Here is a 21,054-nt window from a genome sequence, read left to right as displayed (position 1 = left end):
TCTCTAAATCCAAACATTTTTGGCTTAATGGAAATGATAATATCTCTTCCCTCCCACGACTATGGGATTTCTGTTTTCTCAAGACTAAGTTTCTGCAAAGTTTGTGGCTTGGTAATTTTTATTCGTTATTTTTCTGTAGAAGTTGTCGATGCCTACTTCTTCCGATCAGAGAGGAAACAAAGTGTGTTTCGACGAACAGGTTAACATTTTTTAATCAAGCTAATATTGCGGTTACTGGTTATTTTCAGATTTACCGCCTACCACTTTTCTTACCGAATAAACTGCCGTCCATATTAAAGGTAGCCCCTGTGGTGCCAGGGAGTAGGAGTAAAAGTCTGAGGAAAGTTTCAAAGAAGTTGGATGGTCCTTTTCAGTACGACAAGAAGACTAAATTATTGGTGGGACACCCTTCACCGGCTGATAAGGATCCAAGTCATGTTGATCCTCATGAACGTTTCCAAAACTCAATGAAAAAGCTGAAGGGGGCTAGGTAACCCAGTTTGATTTTTGCATTTTAAAATAGTCATATATACGTTGGCATTCTTAACACTGTTTTACCAATATGGGAATGTCCTTTTTCTTGTTGCTTTGGAAGATCGGTAAACCTTGGTGGGGAAGCTTTTCTATCGAACAAAGATGTTTTTGATATCATAGAACGGAAAAAACACCTCCCAGCCAAGGTTAGGTTGTTATTCATTTGCTTAACTATTTCTTGATCTACCTGAAAGCTAATTTGTTTACATTCTTTGATCTCCACCGAAACACTCATTTGCTTAAATCTTCTTGATCAAATCATGGATGCTTTGATAAAGTTTAGCCGCCATTTATTACGGACTGAGGACCTAGATGGGCAAAAACTGCATGTAGACTTGCTTGACTCGAAGTTTGTTTCCTCGTTGTTTCGACTATTTCCAAGGTTTACGCAAGTGCATTGGCAACTATAAATTTCCGGATGATGTTGTTGCACAACTACTAGGTGCTGGAGACAGTGGACGTGCAGTGCTTTTCACGGAAGTTGACTTTCTATATGCCCCCTTCAATTTTGATCAAAAGCTCTGGGTGTCACTATGCATTGACCTCTGCAGTTGCCGCATTTTTGTTCTCGATTGCAATATCCTACTAAGGAAAGACTATGAAATTTCCGTTGAACTTCAGCCCTTTTCTGTAATGCTTCCGTATCTTCTCATACAGGCCGGGGTTGAGTATGGAAAAAGGAAGAGGTTAAGAGATCCTTTCACCATTTTCAGGCCATCTACGATGCCGCAGGTTCAGTGTCCTTCAGATTCTGGCATTATGTCCATTTTTTTAATACATGCACATGCCACTGGTGGTTTGAAGGAGTGTGCTGATTTGAAGGTCGAGCAACTTGACCCCGAGTTGAAGAAATTTATATCTGCTATTATCCTCGCTGGGGTTGACTAATATTGTTTGTTACATGTTCGCCCTTGTGTTCCATAAATTTTTACTTATCCGATGTATTATTTTTTTACTTTTACCAATCTCGAGACAAACGGTTTTCTATTTTAGTTATGAGTTCTCACCATATAATGTTTCATCACTATATATAAACCGAATTAATCATGAAACCTGAATGTTAACATTGTCTACTTAAGTCTGAACCGAGCCTTTACTGGATAAGCTTTACTTTATATGACCCACATATTGTTAGCAAGATACAAATAACATTATCTAGATAATTTAATTATTAATATTTAGTTAAAGTGATATCAATTAAGATATATATTTAAGTTCCTGCATAATATATATATATACGGTTTTATTCTTAATCAAACTTACGGATAAAATGTAACTTAGCGTGATAACAGATAATATAACACGTTTTAAAAATAGTTCTTGAATGCTTTCAATCAACGATGAATAATGTTATGTAACTAAAGGATTTTATTATTCAGTTTGGGTTCACATTAATGAGGTTAGGTTTTAGATTTCTGTAGTTAAGTGTACGGTAGATTTTGTAGTGGTTATAGCTTATAATTTGTAATTATATGATGTTATTTTTCAGTTTGGGTTGACACTACTGTTGGTAGGGGTTATATTTCTGTAGTTAAGTGAGTTTATATTTAGGTTTGGCTTGACCGAGCAGTGGGTAAGGTTTAGCGTTTGTAATTAGTCGAACTTATTTATTGGTTTGGTTAGGTTTAAGATTTCTGTAATTAAGTGTACGGTAGATTTAGTAGTGGATAGAGTTTATAATTTGTAATTATATGAAATTATTTTTCTGTTTGGGTTGACAAATTTTTGTTAGGATTTAGATATATGTTATTAAGTTAATTTATATTTACGTTTGGGTTGACCACATAGTGGGTAGGGTTTAGCGTTTGTAATTAGTCCAACTTATATATTGGTTTCGGTTGATATAAAAGTGGATAGGGCTTAGTTTATTTTGACTTGGAAACACGTAGTCAAAATAGATAATTGGAAACAGTTTGGATATTATGTAACTAACTGCGATAACATATTCTCTAACACATTTTAGAAATAATTATCGAATGCTTGCAATCAACCATGAAGAATGGTTACGAATTAATTATAGTTATTCTTATGTTACAGTTTAGCTTTTATAATGAATCAAAATTATTTTGTTATTTGGAATATACAAAGAAAATTACTGTTACCACCGTCTTCCCTTCATCCGTTGTTGCTACATAACTAAAAACACGTTGCTTGGTCTACCTGTCGCCAAAAAACTTTATTGGTCCACCTATGGTCCCTGTTTTCGGCATAGTTAGTAATATGATCTACAACTTTCACATAAAATGATGACTCAATTATTGTTACCTGAACCGGACCCCGGCACGTTGCCCTGTTGTGACCAAGTGAACGACATCTCGTGCATCTTCTCCGGGTTGTTATCTGTTTATAGTTACAGGATTAAACAGAAGTTATTGTATATCCTACTTATTTTCTGATAACAGCCATTTTAACGAAGTTTACTTACCCTTATTTCTCCACGTGAGAATAAACGTCTCTTCCTCGGGCGCCCAGGCGGCATCCTCACAAAGGGAGGGGCTAACTTTCCACCACCTACATCACTGGGGGAAGGTGCGAGAGTTGCCATGTCGAGGACTGGCATTATCATGTCCGCATAAGCGAACCTTAGATTTGGCACAGTATGCGACACTCCCAGTAAAGTGTCCACCCTTACCCCTTCTTTAATTACAGCGGCAATGGCATAGGAACCTGGTATCGTCAGTATCTGGAACTCGCGACAAGAGCAAGTTCTCTCCCAAAGGTTTACCACTGAAAGAACCCATCCCATTTTTTTTTATATATCATGCAAACCGGATTAACCCATCTTAAACTCAAAGCATCTAAACCAGCTAAACCGGCTCTAATCAAATTAAATCAATTAAACCAAGCAATCTCATTAAAGCAAATCATCAACCTTAACCAGTGGAAGACTTAACCAAAAATCCAATAAAACAATTCCATTTAACCAGCAAGTTGAACCAAACATTATTCCAAAACATGATCATCCTAACTTGTTTCTAAAATCCATTCTAACACCTTAACAAATACAGCAATAATCTAAATCAACAATGAGCGCATAGATCATCTTCCTCTCCTCGCCATGATACCACGGATCACTCTTTAGCTTTACCTGCATAACAGAAAGAGATGCATAAGTATTTCATAAATACTTAGTGAGGCAATCATCCCACCACTGGCTGTACTTTTAAGCACAATCAACCATCATTGAAGGAAAAGAACCAAACAGCCAATAAAAGACATACTAGAATCGCAACTAACTGTCGGTGTCGATCGATACCCACCACTAGTGTCGATCGACACTCGCTGTCGACCCTCGCGGTCGACACCGGCCTCGACACTCCATTTGTGAGTCGTTGTTATCCTCGCGAGACAAAACGTTGGTGTCGAGCGACACCCACCACTGGTGTCGAGCGACACCCACCACTGGTGTCGATTGACACTCGCTGTAGAACCTCGCGGTCGACACCGGCCTCGACACTCCATTCGTGAGTCGCAGTTATCCTCGCGACACGAAACGTTGGTGTCGAGCGACAGCCACCACTGGTGTCGATCGACACTGACTCTCTGCAGACGCTCCAACTGCGTTTCTCACTGGATTTCCTCTCCAAATTACGTCCATGATATGAACGACTTTCCAAGGGGTTTCTCAGGGATCATTCAACACATCAATCAAGCAAAGAAATCAATCAAACAATCATCAAAGCACCCAAAACAATGATCAAACATGCTTAGATAAGCCTTGGTCATGCACTCACCTCTTAAACAAGAAAGAACAGCAACGAACATGGGCTTGCAAGGGTGAAAACAATCTCCACAGAAACCAAACAACATAGAAAACAATGATCAAACATACTTATTCTTCATCGTGACTCGGTTAAGTCCCCGGTAATCGATACACAGCCGAAAACTTCCATCCTTCTTCTTAACGAACAACACCGGTGCTGCCCACGGTGAAACACTAGGACGGATGAAACCCTTACCCAGCAGATCCTCCAACTGCTTCTTCATCTCAGCCATCTTCGCTGGAGTCATCCGGTACAGAGCCTTAGACAACGGCGTTGTCCCGGGCTCTAAGTCATTCGTGAAAGGATCAGATCGAGATGGTGGTAACCCCTTCAACGACTGAAACACATCCTCAAACTTTTGGACCACCCGACTCTTATCTACCGCAACCTCTCTGACCATCTCTAGCATCACAATCGTTGCCAAGTAGGCCTCCCACCCCTTTCGAATCATCTTCTGTACCTGAATCGCCGAAATCACCAAACTCCCCGAAATCAGTCTCACAGCCTGGCAATACAACTTTGGTCTAGGCGGCTCAAAATAGACTCTCCCCTGCTGACAATCCAGATGAACTCTGTGCTGATCAAACCAATCCATGCCCAAAATAACATCATACAGCTCCACCGGATTAATGTACAGATCTGCCGGCATCGATTCTCCCGCAATCTGCACATTCACACCACTAGCCCATCCCTGAACCGCTTACAATGCGCCTCTTACGAATTTAATGGATCTGAAATAGCCAGCCTCTCCTCAGATGTTACCACCCGTTGCGCATTTCAGGGTAATGAAGCTATTCGTAACTCCAAAATCAAACATCACGTGGGACAAGAACCCGCCCACCAACATGGTCCCTACACATACACTTTTCACTAAGACCGCCCACTCCAAAATCACAGGAAAAGAACACGAATTTAAAACAACAGAAGGAAACAACCTGAATCTTAGAATTGAAACTGTGATCCGCTCTCTTGTCTGTGCCACTGGCGGCGCTCCTAACTGAGCCAAAGACGGCTCTCCCAGCTGCAATCCTCGCTGCACCCACTGCCGCACCATTGGCTGCATCACCGGCTGCACCGCTACTACGACCATCTACTACAACTTAGGACACCTCGTCTTGATGTACCCCGTCTCTCTGTAGATATAACAGACATGGCTATCCACCCACGGCTTGTCCTTCTTCGAGCAGCTCGTCACCCTGTGATCCGTGCTCCCACACCTAAAGCACTTCTGATCACCCTGTGGCTGGGCCTTCTTCGGCTGCACTGACGAGGTAGGAATCACCCCGTGACTCCTCAACTTATCCTTGATCCCAGCCGCCACCTCAACCAGCTCCACACGCGATACATAGGCTCGCACCTTGCACCGCATCCTCATGTCGTGGCTAAGACCCATCTGCTCGGGATCTGCTGCACGACCCGAGTACACCAACAGTTGGCTAAACTCCGAGTCGTACTCCCGCCGGGAAAAAATTGGCGTTAAACTCTGCCAAGAAGTCCCCCACACCATCAAGCCCTGCTCCCTCTTGGCCAGCACACTCCTCCACCTCAAATGTGCATCATCGGCCAAGTAGTGAGCCGCTAGGTCCACCCGGTACGCATTCGCGCACCTCATCGACTGGAAGTACCGCTCCAATCGCACCTGCCACTCATCTGCTACAGTCGGATTGGAACCTCGGAAAACAAGGACATCCCAAACCGCTGCAGCTGCTCCAACATTCACAGATAGTACGGCTGCTCAACCACCGCACCTACCCCTCAGGCTATACAACCCCGAGAGGCCGCAAACCAGGCCCAACAGGTTGCACTCCAAGCTCAACAGGAGCCTGCACCAGTAGCACTCCCGGTAACCGCTCTAAGAGCTGCGTCAACAGATACGCAACTAGATCATTTTGACCTTGGGCACCACCTACTAGAACACCCTCAACCGGGTTTCCAGCCACACTAGTACCGTTCCCGGAAGAACCGGCACTCACACTCTTACCACCCAAGGGTCCTTCCTGATGCGACTCGGACTCCCTAACATGCTCGGCCGTAACACTACGGTCCACACTTGTGTTGCTACCTGAGCAACACCACGCCCCCTACCGTGACCACGCCCACGACCACGACCGACAGCTCCACCTCTAACCATCTTCAACACAACAGAAGGCTAAGAACACCACACAAATATCACCAATTCTCACAACTTACCGTGGAATCTCATTATAGGCTCGAGAGGATGATATACGTCTCCATGCTCACACAAATCAATCAGCATGCAAACCATATCATCATTTCTCATCAACGAAATTCACACATCACATCGGAATTACCAATTTACTCCCGTCCTAGAACCGTAAGCGCTCTGATACCAAATTGAAAGAACCCATCCCGTCTTTATATATATATATATATCATGCAAACCGGATTAACCCTTCTTAAACTCAAAGCAGCTAAACCGGCTCTAATCAAATTAAATCAATTAAATCTCAAAATCTCATTAAAGCAAACCATCAACTTTAACCAGCGGAAGACTTAACCAAAAATCCGATAAAACAATTCTATTTAACCAGCAAGTTCAACCAAACATTATTCCAAACCATGATCATCCTAACATATTTCTAAATTCCATTCTAACACCCTAACAAATCCAGCAATAATCTAAATCACCAATGAGCGCCTAGATCATCCTCCTCTCCTCGCCATGATTCCACGGATCACACTTTAGCTTTACCTACATCACAGAAAGAGATGCATAAGTATTTCATAAATACTTAGTGAGGCAATCATCCCACCACTGGCTATACATACAAGCACAATCAACCATCATTCAAGGAAAAGAACCAAATAGCCAATAAAAGACAAACTATAATCGCTGTTGACTATCGATGTCGATCAACACTCTTCCATTTGTGAGTCGCAGTTATCTTCGCGAGACAAAACGTTTGTGTCGAGTGATACCCACCACTGGTGTTCATGATTATTGATCATTTTATCATGAGTACTGAATATTTTTTCATGAGTATTGAACAACTCAGTAACTCTTCTACCATCCAACTTAATAGTTATCATAAAAGTAGCCCAATATGCCATAACAAACATTGGTAAATAGTAATATTATCTTACATTTACACTGTGACGCATTTAACAGAAGCTAATCCCAGTTAACAGAGATACTTGATAACTCAATTACCATATAACTTATCACATAAAAAACATAATATTGGTTACAGTTGATCTTATCAGTAGTATTGATAAATGCTTCGGTAACTTAATTATCGGTAGACACTACTAGTTATATTGGATAACTCCTTTTACCGTCCAACTTAATAGTTAACATAAAACCAGCCCAACAAGCCATAAAAGAATTGGTAAGAAGTAATATTACCTTACAAATACTATCGTAGATTGATGAATGGCGATCTGAAACAATCACTATATCGGGGTCATATGGTATTGCCTCAGCTAACTTTTCCATGAACCAACTCCATGCTTCATCGTTCTCACTGTTAAAGATCCCAAAAGCAATTGGGAAGACCTGGAAATTTGCGTCCTGTGCACTCGCAGCAATGAGGCAGCCTCCATATCTCTGACGGAGATGTGTACCATCTATCACTATCACTTTGCGCATGAATGCAAAGCCCTTAATAGAAGCAGCTATAGCGAAGAATAGATACTTGAAGCGCTCCATGTCCTCATCGTCTTTGTTTGTCTCTAAATAAACGAGGGAGCCCGGGTTACTTTCCAACAGAAGTTTGAAGTAGGGCTGGATCAACGCATATCTTCCCATTGCAGACCCCATCGCATTGTCCACGGCAATTTTCCTAGCTCTCCATTCCTTCCAGTAAGATACATTTAAGCTGAATTCTTGCCTTAGAATCTTCCTTAACTCATTAGGGCGTGGACCTCTACCCACCTTCACATACTTCGTTCGCATTAGCTTGCCTATAACCGTTGTAGAAGCCATCTTGTGGAAGTATCCTCTTGCATCCACGCTGCAAGTGAGTTGGAGAATAGCAGTACGAACCTCAAACCTCTCACTGTCTGTGAGTTTGGTTGCATACACTCTCTAGGGGCAAGAGTGGCTTACGCAAACAGCAGCAAAGTTTTCTGGGGTAGACTTGGCGTTAATGAAGTGGAACTTCCTTCTGATTGTATGGATTGCATGTTTGGTAGTGCAATCTTCTTTGTCCTTGAACATTCTGCCGACGAAAATATCATCCCCCTCGTAGTCAGGACCTCGCATGGCCCTTTGGAGGAAGTCTGCAAAAATATTTTGTTTAACACAATTAGTATAGGTTAAACCTAGCCATAACATTAAAATGAAATATATTATTGACGCATATTATATATGTTAGCGAATAACTTTTTTCTTTTAGTACTAAGAAAAATAGTTGTTAGTGTTAACGTTATTGGGAAAAAATAACATTATCTCGATAACCAATCTGTTACCCTAAATGATTAAAGGTGTTCAAGAAATTACCCACTTCGCCAGGGTTGTCGAAATACGGCGGTGCATCCATGTCGTACAATACTGTCGGAATAGGTGTATCGCGGACCTTTCCCGAGTTATCACTCTAACTGGTTCTCCCATCGATAACCCTCTTGTTATTGGAATAAATTCTGTTGGATCTGATTTAATTAGGATACCCTTCCCCTTATATGTAGGCTTGATTGTCTGTGTGGGCTGGTTAGGTGATACGGAAATAGGCCCGTCTGATTTCGAGTAGTAATGGGCTATTAAGCTATCTTCTGAGAAAGTTCAAAATCAGTTATCTCTATTAGTATCGACATAATCATTTAGTTAGGGAAATAAAAATTTAATTATCTTACCCATTGTTTCGTCTTTATCTGCATCAGAAGTTGAATCGTCAGCTGAGAAAGACATACTCGAAGTGTGAGGCGAAGGTGTTCGGAATGCGGAATCGCTTGATGAAACCATAACTACGTTACGCTGACTGCTCGACCCGACATTGGCAGCAAGATTAAGGTTTATGGCATTGTGTTGTGCCAGCAGTGTTGCAGCACTATCCCCAAAGTCTAATGACCTTGCTGTCCTGATCCCATATTCATTAGCACCCGTCTGCCCGTTTCCTAGGCTAATCTGATTTGCGCAAGCTTCTCTCCACATCTCCGCTCGATACTGCTTCTTAAGGATCTAGTAATCAGCATACGTGACAATGTTATCGCACCGCATCTTTTGTTTCTTTTTTCTGCCGCCGTAGCTTGCTTCGACACTGATCAGCCCGCAACATCTTGTGTCTCCCCGGTAGCCGATAGATTTGTTGTGCCCTCGTCCCTTTCTTGGTCCCTAATGACTATTCCTGCGGTGGGCCTTCTTAATGGGTCGTATTTTCCTGGAACCGTGTCCAAGACCGTTTCTTTTCCCTTAATAGCCTCCGAAGTAGGTCTTTTATCAAGTAACATCTTAGTTAGCACACTATTCCACACGGCTTGGGTTTCGGCACTGTCCCAGTACTGGTCGGAAATCTCGGCCGATGTACGCCCCGGTGTGTTGAAAGCCCATGGTTGCGGCTCGCCTCCGACTGCTGTGCTCCCGCTGGACTGGGTGACTTTCACTCGGAGATACAACTCCTCTAAGTCAGCTCTTATTGCAATGAACAAGGCCATGTCCTCGTCCATGAGGATCTTTAATGGGTCCGCTCGTTTCCCGTCCGGACCCATCATCCACTGCGGCCACTGGTAAGTAAGATCCACTCTATCGTGTGGGCTCAGTAGTAACCACGTCTGAATTGCCTCTGTGACCATTTTCAGATTGTCCCTCTCCCGTACTCGAATCGCCAAATAGTAACCTCCGTATTCTGAGATATGCTCAAAATTTCCTTCCTCGACCATTTTCTATTCTCCACGAACGATCCTCACAACCATCGGCATCGTTGCTCTACAAATATAACGAATAAATATCTAGTTAGCTTACTGAACCGACAGTTATCGGACCTCGTAACTTCATCTACTACTAACTACAACAGCATTCAATACTATACAACCCAGAGAGTAATAAATCGGTGGTCGCAATAATTGTGTTAGATATTTTGGAGAGAGGTTTTTGATACAAACCAGTTACCCATATAATAAATAAGCTGCAGACGAGGGTTGCTTCTACCGAATCAAGTGTTGAAAGAACCCATCCCATTTTTTTTTAAACATGCAAACCAGTTAATCTTATTAAAACTAAACGCTTCATGTATACCAAGAGACGGCTAAACTCAGAGTCATACTCCCGCACTGAACGCTCTCTCTGAGTCAACGCTAAGAACTGCGACTCCATCTAGTCCAGTGCCTCCGCCGGGAAATACTTGGCACTAAACTCTGCCAAGAAATCCCTGTTCCCTCTTGGCCAGCACACTCCTCCACCACAAATGTGCATCACCGGCCAAGTAGTGAGCCGCTAGGTCCATCCGGTACGCATCCGGACACCTCATCGACTGGATATACCGCTCGAATCGCATCCGCCACTCATCCGCTAGTGCCGGATCGGAACCTCCGGAAAACAAGGTCATACCGAAACGCTGCAACTGCTCCAACATCCGCAGGTAGTACGGCTGCTCGACCACCACACCTACCCCATCGGGCTCTACAACCCCGACAACGGGCTGCACACCAGGCCCAAAAGGAGCCTGCACCTCAGGCTCAACAGGAGCCTGCACCGGCGGTACCGCACCCTGTAACCGCTCCAAGAGCTGTGTTAGCAGATCCGCAAGTCGCTCATTGTGACCCTCGGCTCCACCTGCTGGAACACCCCCAACCTGGTTTCCAACCACACTAGTACCGTTCCTGGACGAACCGGCTCCCACGGCAGTCACACTAGCACCACCCAAGGATCCCTCCTGAAGCGACTGGGACTCGCTAACAAAATCGGCCGTAGCACTCCGGTCTACACTCGTATCGCTACCCGAGGCAACACCACGCCCCCTACTGCGACCACGCCCACGACTACGACCACGACCGGCAGCTCCACCTCAAACCATCTGCAACACAACAAAAGGCTAAGAACACCACACAAACATCCCAAATACACAACTTACCATGGAATCTCATTGAAGGCTCGAGAGGATGATCTAGGTCTCCATGCTTACACAATTGATTAACACACAAATCAATCAGCATGCAATCCACATCATCATTTCTCTTCAACGAAATTCACACATCACATCAAAATTTACCAATTTAATATGTCCTAGAACCGTAGATGCTCTGATACCAAATTGAAAGAATCCATCCCATTTTTAAAAAAAACATGCAAACCAGATAAACCCGTTAAACTCGAACCAGCTAATCTTATTAAAACCAAACGATCAACAATAACAGCGGAAGACTTAACCAACAATCCAATAAAACAATTCCATTAAATCATCAAGTTCAACCAAACTTTATTCCAAAACATAATCATCCTAACATGCTTCTAAATTCCATTCTAACATCCTAATAAATACAACAATAATCTAGAACAACAATAAGCGCCTAGATCATCCTCCTCTCCTCGCCATGATTCCATGGATCACACTTTAGCTTTACCTGCATCACAGAAAGAGATGCATAAGTATTTTATAGATACTTAGTGAGGCAATCAACCCCACTACAAGCTATACACACAAACTGCATAATGCACAGTCCAGCAACACATATCAATCATAAAAAGACCATAGAAATAACCACACAATCCGATCAGACGAGTAGTGTCGATCGACACCATCCTCGCGAGAAAGAACGTTGGTGTCGATCGACACCCACCACTGGTGTCGAGCGACACCGACACCCTAACATCACTCCAGTCGCTTCTCATCAACGGATCCGCCTTTTCCAAGCCTTCCAAGGCCAGGTAATCACTCCATAAGGCTCGTCCAAAGGTACCATAACACAGGAAAACACGCATACAATAAAGGAAATCAATCAACAATCATAGAAATCACCAAAATATGAATCAAACAGCTCAGATAAGCCTAGGTCCTGCACTCACCTTTGAAAAGTATTGAAACAAGGACGATATGCACTTAACAACAGCAATCAAAGACTCTCCTAACACCACAGCTACGAGATCTCTCTTCTCAAGGATAGAATCACCAAGAAAAAGCCTCAAATCACCCTCAAACCTCACAAAAACCTCTCTAGAAAATTTAGAAACTTTTAGAGAATAAACTAAAGCGGCTGCTCTAACCCTAGGTCGACCTTTTCTTTCTTTTAAACGCAGCTTAGGTCAAACCAAACAATAACCACACAATTTCGCAATTAAAATCGATCCGATCAAACCGAAAACATGCTGGTGTCGAGCGACACCCTCTAGTGTCATGATTAGTTTTTGCCCAAAAATCTTGCTATCACTCGCCAGCGTCGGCGCAAGCCTGGGGAAGTCAGATTTTTGTTCAGAAAATCTTTTTCTATCCTAGCCACCCTATTTAGCTTCTGTCAGTTTATATTTTTAGTTAAATCGGGTAGAGGGCTACAAGGGTAACTTTGATAAGCCAGAGGAGAGAGATCTAATAAAACAATCTTATCACACCTTCATTTAAATATATTATCCAAGTAAAGATTACTTTTTAATTCTTGTTTTGTCGTTCTATATATAAACATATATAGATAAGCGCCCGCGTAAAAACGCGGGTTAAAATTTATGTTTTCACGTATGAAATAAAAATATTGCATTTGTTAAAATTTGGAAAATCATAACATTAACAATAAAAATAATAAGCAATATTAATTGAGTATCATATTTTCTAATATAAATTAAGGCCCGCCTAGGGTTATTTATTTTCAAAATAAAATTTAAATTTTATTGTAAGAAATGTTATATCCAAAGTATTGAAAAAGAAAAATACAGATAATTTTTTTAAGTTGGTAGATTTTTTTTTGATGAACTAAATTATTTATGTATCATACATGATTTCTTTGCAGGAACATTTTGACCTCATTCTCAAAATCAAACCGGTAATGTCCTCTCCGGATTTCATGTGCTGGCAGCACACAAAAAGTGGTGAGTATTCAGTCAGATCCGGCTATTGGTTTGCAGAGAAGGAGAAAATTGTTGTCTCAACGCAAGAACCAGATTGGCAACCCTCTCTAAATCCCATCAAAGAGAGAATATGGGAACGTTTAGCGCCATCTAAGCTTAAGGTGTTTATGTGGAAGGCTATTTCTGGTGCGCTTCCTGTGGCATATAGATTGGTGACAAGGGGAATCAGTATTGACCAAAGATGCCAACTTTGTGGGCTGGAGGGTGAGTCCATAAACCACCTTCTCTTTGTTTGCCCTATTGCTAGACAGATCTGGGCTGTTTGTAACATCCCCTCTCCAGAAAATGAATTTCATGTTTCTTCTCTACCATGACCTTTATTTTGTTTTGATGATGGCTAAGAAGGCTAGGGGTGAAGGTAATGTTGAAAGATCTATTCCCTGGATCTTATGGGGGCTATGGAAAAACCGGAATAATATTGCTTTTGAAGGAAAAAATTTTCTGATCCAGGAGATGGCTGCTAAGATGAAGGCATATTCAGAGCAATGGTTTCTTGCTCAACAGATGGTTAGCGATGAAGATAAGGCTACTGGTCAGAAATTTAAGGCTGAGGGAAACACTTGGAGGCCTCCGGACAAACCCTGGTTAAAATGCAATATCGTGACATCTTGGGATAAAGAGAAAAAGATGGCGGGAACGGCTTGGGTTTTGAGGAATTCTGAAGGTCAGGTTCTCCTCCACAGCAGCAGAGCTTTCAACCCTGTTTTATCCAAGAGTGAGGCAGAGTTAACTTGCTGGCTTTGGGTGATAGAGAGTTTAAGTAGCCTTCACATTAGAAGAGTCATTCTGGCGGTTGAAACAAAAGATCTTTATGTTGCAGTATCTCGGCCCTCGGCGTGGCCTTCCTTTAAGTTTCAATCCGAGGTGATTCTTGAAGCTTTAAAACTCATCCCTTTTTGGAGGATACACAAGGAGTGTCGTAATGCTAACAAAGGTGCTTTACTAATTGCGCAAAGCGTGACAAGGGAGGATCGAGGACAATCATACGTAGCCGTCGGCTACCCTTTGTGGTTACATGAAGTGTTCGTTGAGGAGATGTACGTTATTTAGGTGTAATGTTTTTGTTTACTCTCTTTTGATGATGATTGTCCCCGATCCTTATAAAGTTTTGGAGTATATTGTAAAAACTTGAAGTTTATAATGAATTATTCAAACGAAAAAAAAAACCACTTTTTAAAATACCCCTTTTCAAACTTTATCAAAAATACCACTAAAAATGTTAAAATTTATCCAAATATGTGTGTAAGCTTATAAATATACACACAAATTACCTTTAAATTGAATTATCTATAACTATGGAACTCAAAACAAATAACAAGCATGTCTCAGTAAAGAAAAATCTAAAGCTTGAAACCAAGATCCAATAATAGCAAAATTATATGCATTCACAAAAACGTTTGAAAGAGTTCAAGGGTAAGAGAACAATGTACGATCACCTTTATCATTAAGATCCCTAATCAGAGATATGATCAATGAACAATTCTGTTGAGATGCTATTAGAATTGAGATAAAAACGATTCAACTCACAAAACGATGATGTCAGAGGAAGATATAGGAAGATGATGGTGAGGATTGACGATACCAAATGAAGACGGAGACGATGATGATGAAGGAAGATGACCTTAGAGTCAATATGAAAGTGACGTTGTGAGAGGAAGACAGAGACGAGGTACCCGACGGAGACAACGAAGATGGTGTCGTAGCTAGACGAAACCGCCAAATCTCGCCGGAAACAACGTCGGAGTATGACGACAGATCTCGCCGGTCAGAGATGGGACGATCGATCTTGATAAACCCAAAAAACTTCATTCATTTTGTGTTCATACCACAGGGGTATAATGGTCTTTATGATTATTCATTAATGATATTATTAATAAATTAAGGAGTGTATGGTATTTTAGGAACTAAAATTTTTTTCATGGCATCCTAGGGTATTTCTCTAGTTTATAATAAAGTTTTAGTTTTAGTTTTATTTTGAACAAATACGGACGGGTACTAAACTAGTTATCATATAAAAGCAGAAACAATAAAGTAATTTTTAATTCTTTCTTTTTAATAGAAATATTCTAAAACTTAACCAAACCAAATTTGTTTGACCACATATGTTAATAAAGTAATAAAATTACATAGTTTATCTAAAAGCTGTTCAAATTACAAATGTATAGAGTTTTTTAAAAGGTTAATATTTTATGAAGATTTAAATAATTTGTATTATATTTACAACATATTTAAAACAATTTGTGTTAGGTATAATATCTAGATACGTGTATTGTCTCTACCAATTAGAATTAGTATTGTGTTTTTGTTTATATCTTTCCAAGTTTCCCACTTTACTTTATATAACTTATATCAAAACACACATTCTTTTACTACCTTTACTTTATTAAAAATTCTAAAAATAGTTATTTAAATTTCTTATTTTTTTCAAAATTATTGCTTTTATTTCAATTGAAATTTATTAAAAATGCATACATTTAGAAATGATAAGATTACAAATATTATAGCATGTAGTACGATTACTTTTTTAAAACAATTTTACTATGTTACAAAACGTTTAAATAACCTTCTGTATATTAAAACTATTTTATTATTTATATAGTAAATTATTTTCTTATTTATAATTTGATTAATGTATCCACTAGAAATTTTTTAATAACCATTATAATTATCAACAAACTACATTAAATTTACTTAAATAATAGATATTGCAACATCTATAACAAAAAAAAACGTTATAGAAGGTTATTTAATATACAGAAGGTTATTTAAACGTTTTTGTAACATAGTAAATTTTAAAAACGTTAAAGAATGTGTAACATTAGCATTATCATTATTTAAAATTTACGTTTTTAACATTGAACACAATATAAAATTTACATTATCATTATTTAAAATGTTGTTGTAAGATTCATCGATAGGTTCTTGAGTTTTAACAGTGAGTCGTCCTTAGAAAGTTTAAGATAAGGTACGATTGTGTTCTGGATGTGGATGACGATGAGGATGAGCAGACTGATAATGCTATGTTGCGCATTGTGTTTACTGTTAACATTAGCATTATCAGTCTGCTCATCCCCATCGTCATCCACATCCAGAACACAATCGTACCTTATCTTAAACTTTTCTAAGGACGACTCACTGTTAAAACTCAAGAACCTATCGATGAATCTCACAACAACATTGTACTCCTTGAAATCACGACAGTCCATGTCCAGACCAGGAACATACCTTCAGAGATGTCTCCATTTGCTGTATACGAGACTAATCTTGACCACATCTTTTGTCGGAACTTTCAAGAGAACATGCCATTGCAACGATTCTGGCAAATTTCTTAGCCAATCAGCTTCACCACCAGATGCGTTGGCACGAACTCGTTCCCTTCCATCTAATTGTTCATTACTTCTGTTGAAAAACTTGGATTTGCATGCAGATTCAAAGTAAGCTGATATTAGTAACTGATTCATATTATGTGTAGGGTACTTTGTCTAACGGAATAGAAGTTGCAGTGAAGAGGCTATCGGAAACATCAGCACAGGGCGCACTAGAGTTCAAAAATGAGGTTGTTGTTGTTGCAAAACTTCAGCATAAGAACCTTGTCAGGCTTCTCGGATTTTGTCTAGAAGGAGAAGAAAAGATACTTGTTTATGAGTTTGTCCCCAACAAGAGCCTCGATTATTTCCTCTTTGGTATGTGAACTTAGCAAATTTTATGTGTTCATGATATTTTTTATAAGCTTCTCTAATTGAAATCTAAACTAGCTAATAACTACTTTTGTATTGCAGATCCTACAAAGAAAGGGCAGTTAGATTGGACCAGACGATACAATATTATCAAGGGGATTACTAGAGGAATTCTTTATCTTCATCAAGATTCACGGCTCACGGCTCCACCAATCAGCTTCATCCATGGTTTTGTGAAGAAGCTGCATGACGAACTCGTTCGATTTCTCTCCTTCAAAATTTCTAAGAAGCGGCAATGAGTTTTTGTGATCAATAATATATAAAATGAAACCTAACAGTACGGCGTCAGTAAAATGATGACGGAGAGAAACAAATATCTCAGATTTATTTACTTTAATTTATTTGTTTTTGGGAAAACAATAAAATTAAAGTTGGATTTATATGGGAAATTAATAAAATTAAATTTAACAACTGCAATTTTATTATTATCGAGTTATCTTTAATGTGTTTTAATATACTAAGTGATACAAAAGTATTTTGAGAAATTGATAACAATAACTTTTTTATTATATCCTTTTTTAAAAATACCCTCTTTTTGCTATTTTCATTTTTGCCCTCTCCTAAAATTTAATGGTCATTTTACCCATAACTGAAAGAATATTCTTTCCCAAAGGAAGAGAAAGGAATATTCATTCCAAAAAATTTCCCCCCAAAAATTTCCCGCAAAAAATTTTCCCGCCAAAAAAAATATTTTTACAAAATTTTCCCGCCAAATTTTTTAAATGGTCTTTTAAAGGGTTTACATGGGTTTTTAAAGGGATTTACAAGAGTTTTTCAATGGTTTTTAAAGGGTTTTAGAAGCTTACAAAGGTTTTAAAATGGCTTTTAAATGATTTACAATGGCTTTTAAAAGTTTTTATAAGTTTATGACAGTTTTAAAAGGATTTACAAGGATTTACAAGGATTTTTAAAGGATTTTAAAAATTTACAAGTACTTTTAAAGGTTTTTTAAAAGAACTTACATGTGTTTTTAAAAGGATTTACAAGTGTATTTAAAGGCATACATGGATTTAAAAATGATTGTAAAAGGATTTACAAGGATTTTGAAAGATATTTACAAAGATTTAAAAATAGTTTTAAAGGATTTACAAGGGGTATTAAAGGGTTTTAGAAGTTTACAAAGGATTTTAAAGGGTTTTAGAAGTTTACAAAGGTTTTTAAAGGGTTTTAGAAGTTTACAAAGGTTTTTAAAGGGTTTACAAAAGTTTTTGTTAAATGATTTATCACGGTTATAAGGGGTTTAAAGGGATTTACAAGTGTTTATAATATAAATGTTATAAAATGATTTACAATGGTTTTAAAAGGTTTACTCAAGTTTTGAAAGGTTCTGGATGACTTTTAAAAGATTTACAAGGGTTGTTATTAAAGGATTTTTAAAGGGATTTAAAAATATTTACAAGTTTTTTAAGAAATTGCAAAAAAAATTGGCTGAAATTTTTTGGCAGGAAAATTTTTGTCGGAAATTTTTTGGCGGGAAATTTTTTGTCGGAATATTTTGGCGGGAAAATTTGGCGGGAAAATTTTGGAAGGAATATTCTTTTTGTTCTATTTATTGGAAGGAATATTCTTTTTGTTGGAAAAATATTCCTTTCTTCATAATGGGTTATAATAAAGGAGGGTAATTTAGTCATTTTGTAGATTGAATATTTTTTAAAATGGACACCTAGAGACTAGAGAGGGTACTTGTAGAAAAGGGTACTTGTAGAAAAGGGTATCATAAAAAGGTTAGTTGTGCAAATCCCCCAAGTATTTTTGAGATTTGTTTTTCGTTACAAATATATCATTTTATATCATGATTTTGCTATTTTCGTAACTAATTTTTTTAATGTTTGTATTGAATATTATCCAAAAATAGTAGCGAATATGATTTGTGCATGAAGCTGTGTTAAATAAATGAAGTTGATTATGGTGAATCATACATATGTCTATAATAGATATATGTTTTGAATAACCAATATGTAACGGATTGCATTCGTAAAAATATTATTGATTACTTGCTCTACTATATAATTGTGAGTTTACCAAAATAACCCCGTGATTTATATAGTTTGGTACATAATATAGTTTATCGTTAAAACTTATTCCTATTGTAATTTCGATTTAATCAATATTTGAATAGTATATTTTTGGTAATAAGACTTTGTATGTACCATTGTTAAACTTTGATTTAATTATGTTCTTTAAGATCCGTAAAAATGAACAATTTTGTATATAATTTGTGTAATATTTTGGTATTAAAAAGTATTTAATTTTAAAACTTAAGTGGTGTGTATAATGTTCTGACCCGTTGCAAAAATATTCTGATCCGTTTCTAATATTTTAAATATTCTATAATTTTTTATATATTTGAATTTTTTAAGGTTTCAATATTAAAATACTTTAAACTTTTAATACATTTAAAAATTATAATATTTTGAAACTTTTTAAAATTTTATATGCTCAAATTAATAACTTCATTAATCTGAACAAAAATTTTAAAATTGAAACCCCTATAAGTTACACTTCATGATCATTCGTAATTAGAAGTATACCGGTCATGTTTATAATGATTTAAATTCATTTTCCAAAATATTTAACCGATGTGGTATGTCTTACACCTTTTTCTATCAACAAAGTATAATACAAAAATTTCATGAAAATATTTGACCAACCTGCTTAGATTTAACCAAATTATTTAACCAACTCGTTTTAGATATCCAAACTTTATTTTAATAAGGTTTAAATTTTAAGTTTATAATAATATTTTATTTCTCAATTGAGTAATATTAAAAAAGAGAGTTTTTATTCTGTTACTAAAGTTTGGATATCATTTAGGTAAGATATGCGTATACTCAACCTTTAGATCTAATGGTTTTATTATGTTACATACTAAAACCGCGTATGATATCATTTAGGTAAAATAATTTGCGAATAATAAAGGATATTTTGATATAAAATCTCAATATTGTATAGAATCGAAGTGAATCAAGTTAAATAATACGGTTTATATATAGATGGGTATTAAATAGGGATTATTGTCTAAAGTGCCATTTTTGCCCAACCATTTTTTAAAACTGCCATTTTCTCAATTTTCTTACAAATTTGCCATTTTCAAATCTTAAAAACTATACATTTGAGTTTTTTTTTCATAAAACACATACTTCATATCAAAATCTATACCCTACAAAAAATTAGAACCTAATCAACCCAAATATCATGTATAAATTTGTGTTTTTTGTATATAAGAAAATGGGAATTTTAAAAGTTTTTTGAAAAATGGCAAAATCTATAAATGCCATCAAAATAAGTCCCTTTTTCATAATTGATTCGTATTAAATATATTTATAAAATTGTTAGTGGAAATATAGAGAGATTGACACACACACTTTCCAAGAGATTGTTTACAAGAAAACACACTTTTAAGGGAACATGTACTTTCCCCCTTATTTTGTATTGAGGTGTCATTTTTTTTTGATCAAAATGCCCCTTGATTGTGTTTGAAAGAGGACTTTGCTTCAACTAATCTTTATTGTTTTCATTTTAGCTTATTATTGTCAAAAGTTATCTAACTATTTTTATACAATATGTTGTATTTATATTTTTCTATACATTTCAAGATGCATATTGCTATATTTTAGATTTATTATCATATTACAAACTATCCATTTGTAGTTGAACATATAATGATAAGTAGATGATCAGTCATAGTATTGTTTATGTTTTATTCTATTTGTATTTATAATTACTATGTGTTTAGTAATATAAAAACATACTAAAACCTATTTCATGAAAAAATTTGTGATTTGGTGAAAAAATAATAAATAAGTAGCAAACAAACATCTTAACCCCTAAATCCCAATTCCAAAATATGAAGTTCTTAACTCTTATCGACTCAATAGCTTCCCATGGCTTTGAAACTGCAACAAGGGAACCTAAACCCAAAATCCTAAATCATATACTTTTAACCCTAAAGCCCTAAACCCTAAACCATAAACTCTAAACCCTAAACCCTAAAATTTAATCTTAAACCTAA

General features: G+C 37.7%; 1 protein-coding gene across 1 annotated transcript; it reads right to left on the bottom strand.

Moving 5' to 3' along the window:
- Window positions 1-2,722: 2,722 nt before the first annotated feature.
- LOC111828992 lies at window positions 2,723-3,280 on the bottom strand. Its single transcript, XM_023777585.1, has 3 exons — window positions 2,960-3,280; window positions 2,800-2,874; window positions 2,723-2,731 (listed from the first exon to the last, which is right to left on the bottom strand). Exons 1-3 carry the CDS (start codon window positions 3,278-3,280, stop codon window positions 2,723-2,725), a joined length of 405 nt encoding a protein of 134 aa, XP_023633353.1.
- Window positions 3,281-21,054: the final 17,774 nt, after the last annotated feature.

Source organism: Capsella rubella, unplaced genomic scaffold, assembly GCF_000375325.1.
Source record: "Capsella rubella cultivar Monte Gargano unplaced genomic scaffold, Caprub1_0 scaffold_8, whole genome shotgun sequence".
Lineage (NCBI taxonomy): Eukaryota > Viridiplantae > Streptophyta > Magnoliopsida > Brassicales > Brassicaceae > Capsella > Capsella rubella.
Note: the sequence above shows the minus strand (reverse complement) of the source record. Positions and strands in the feature narration are given on the sequence as shown.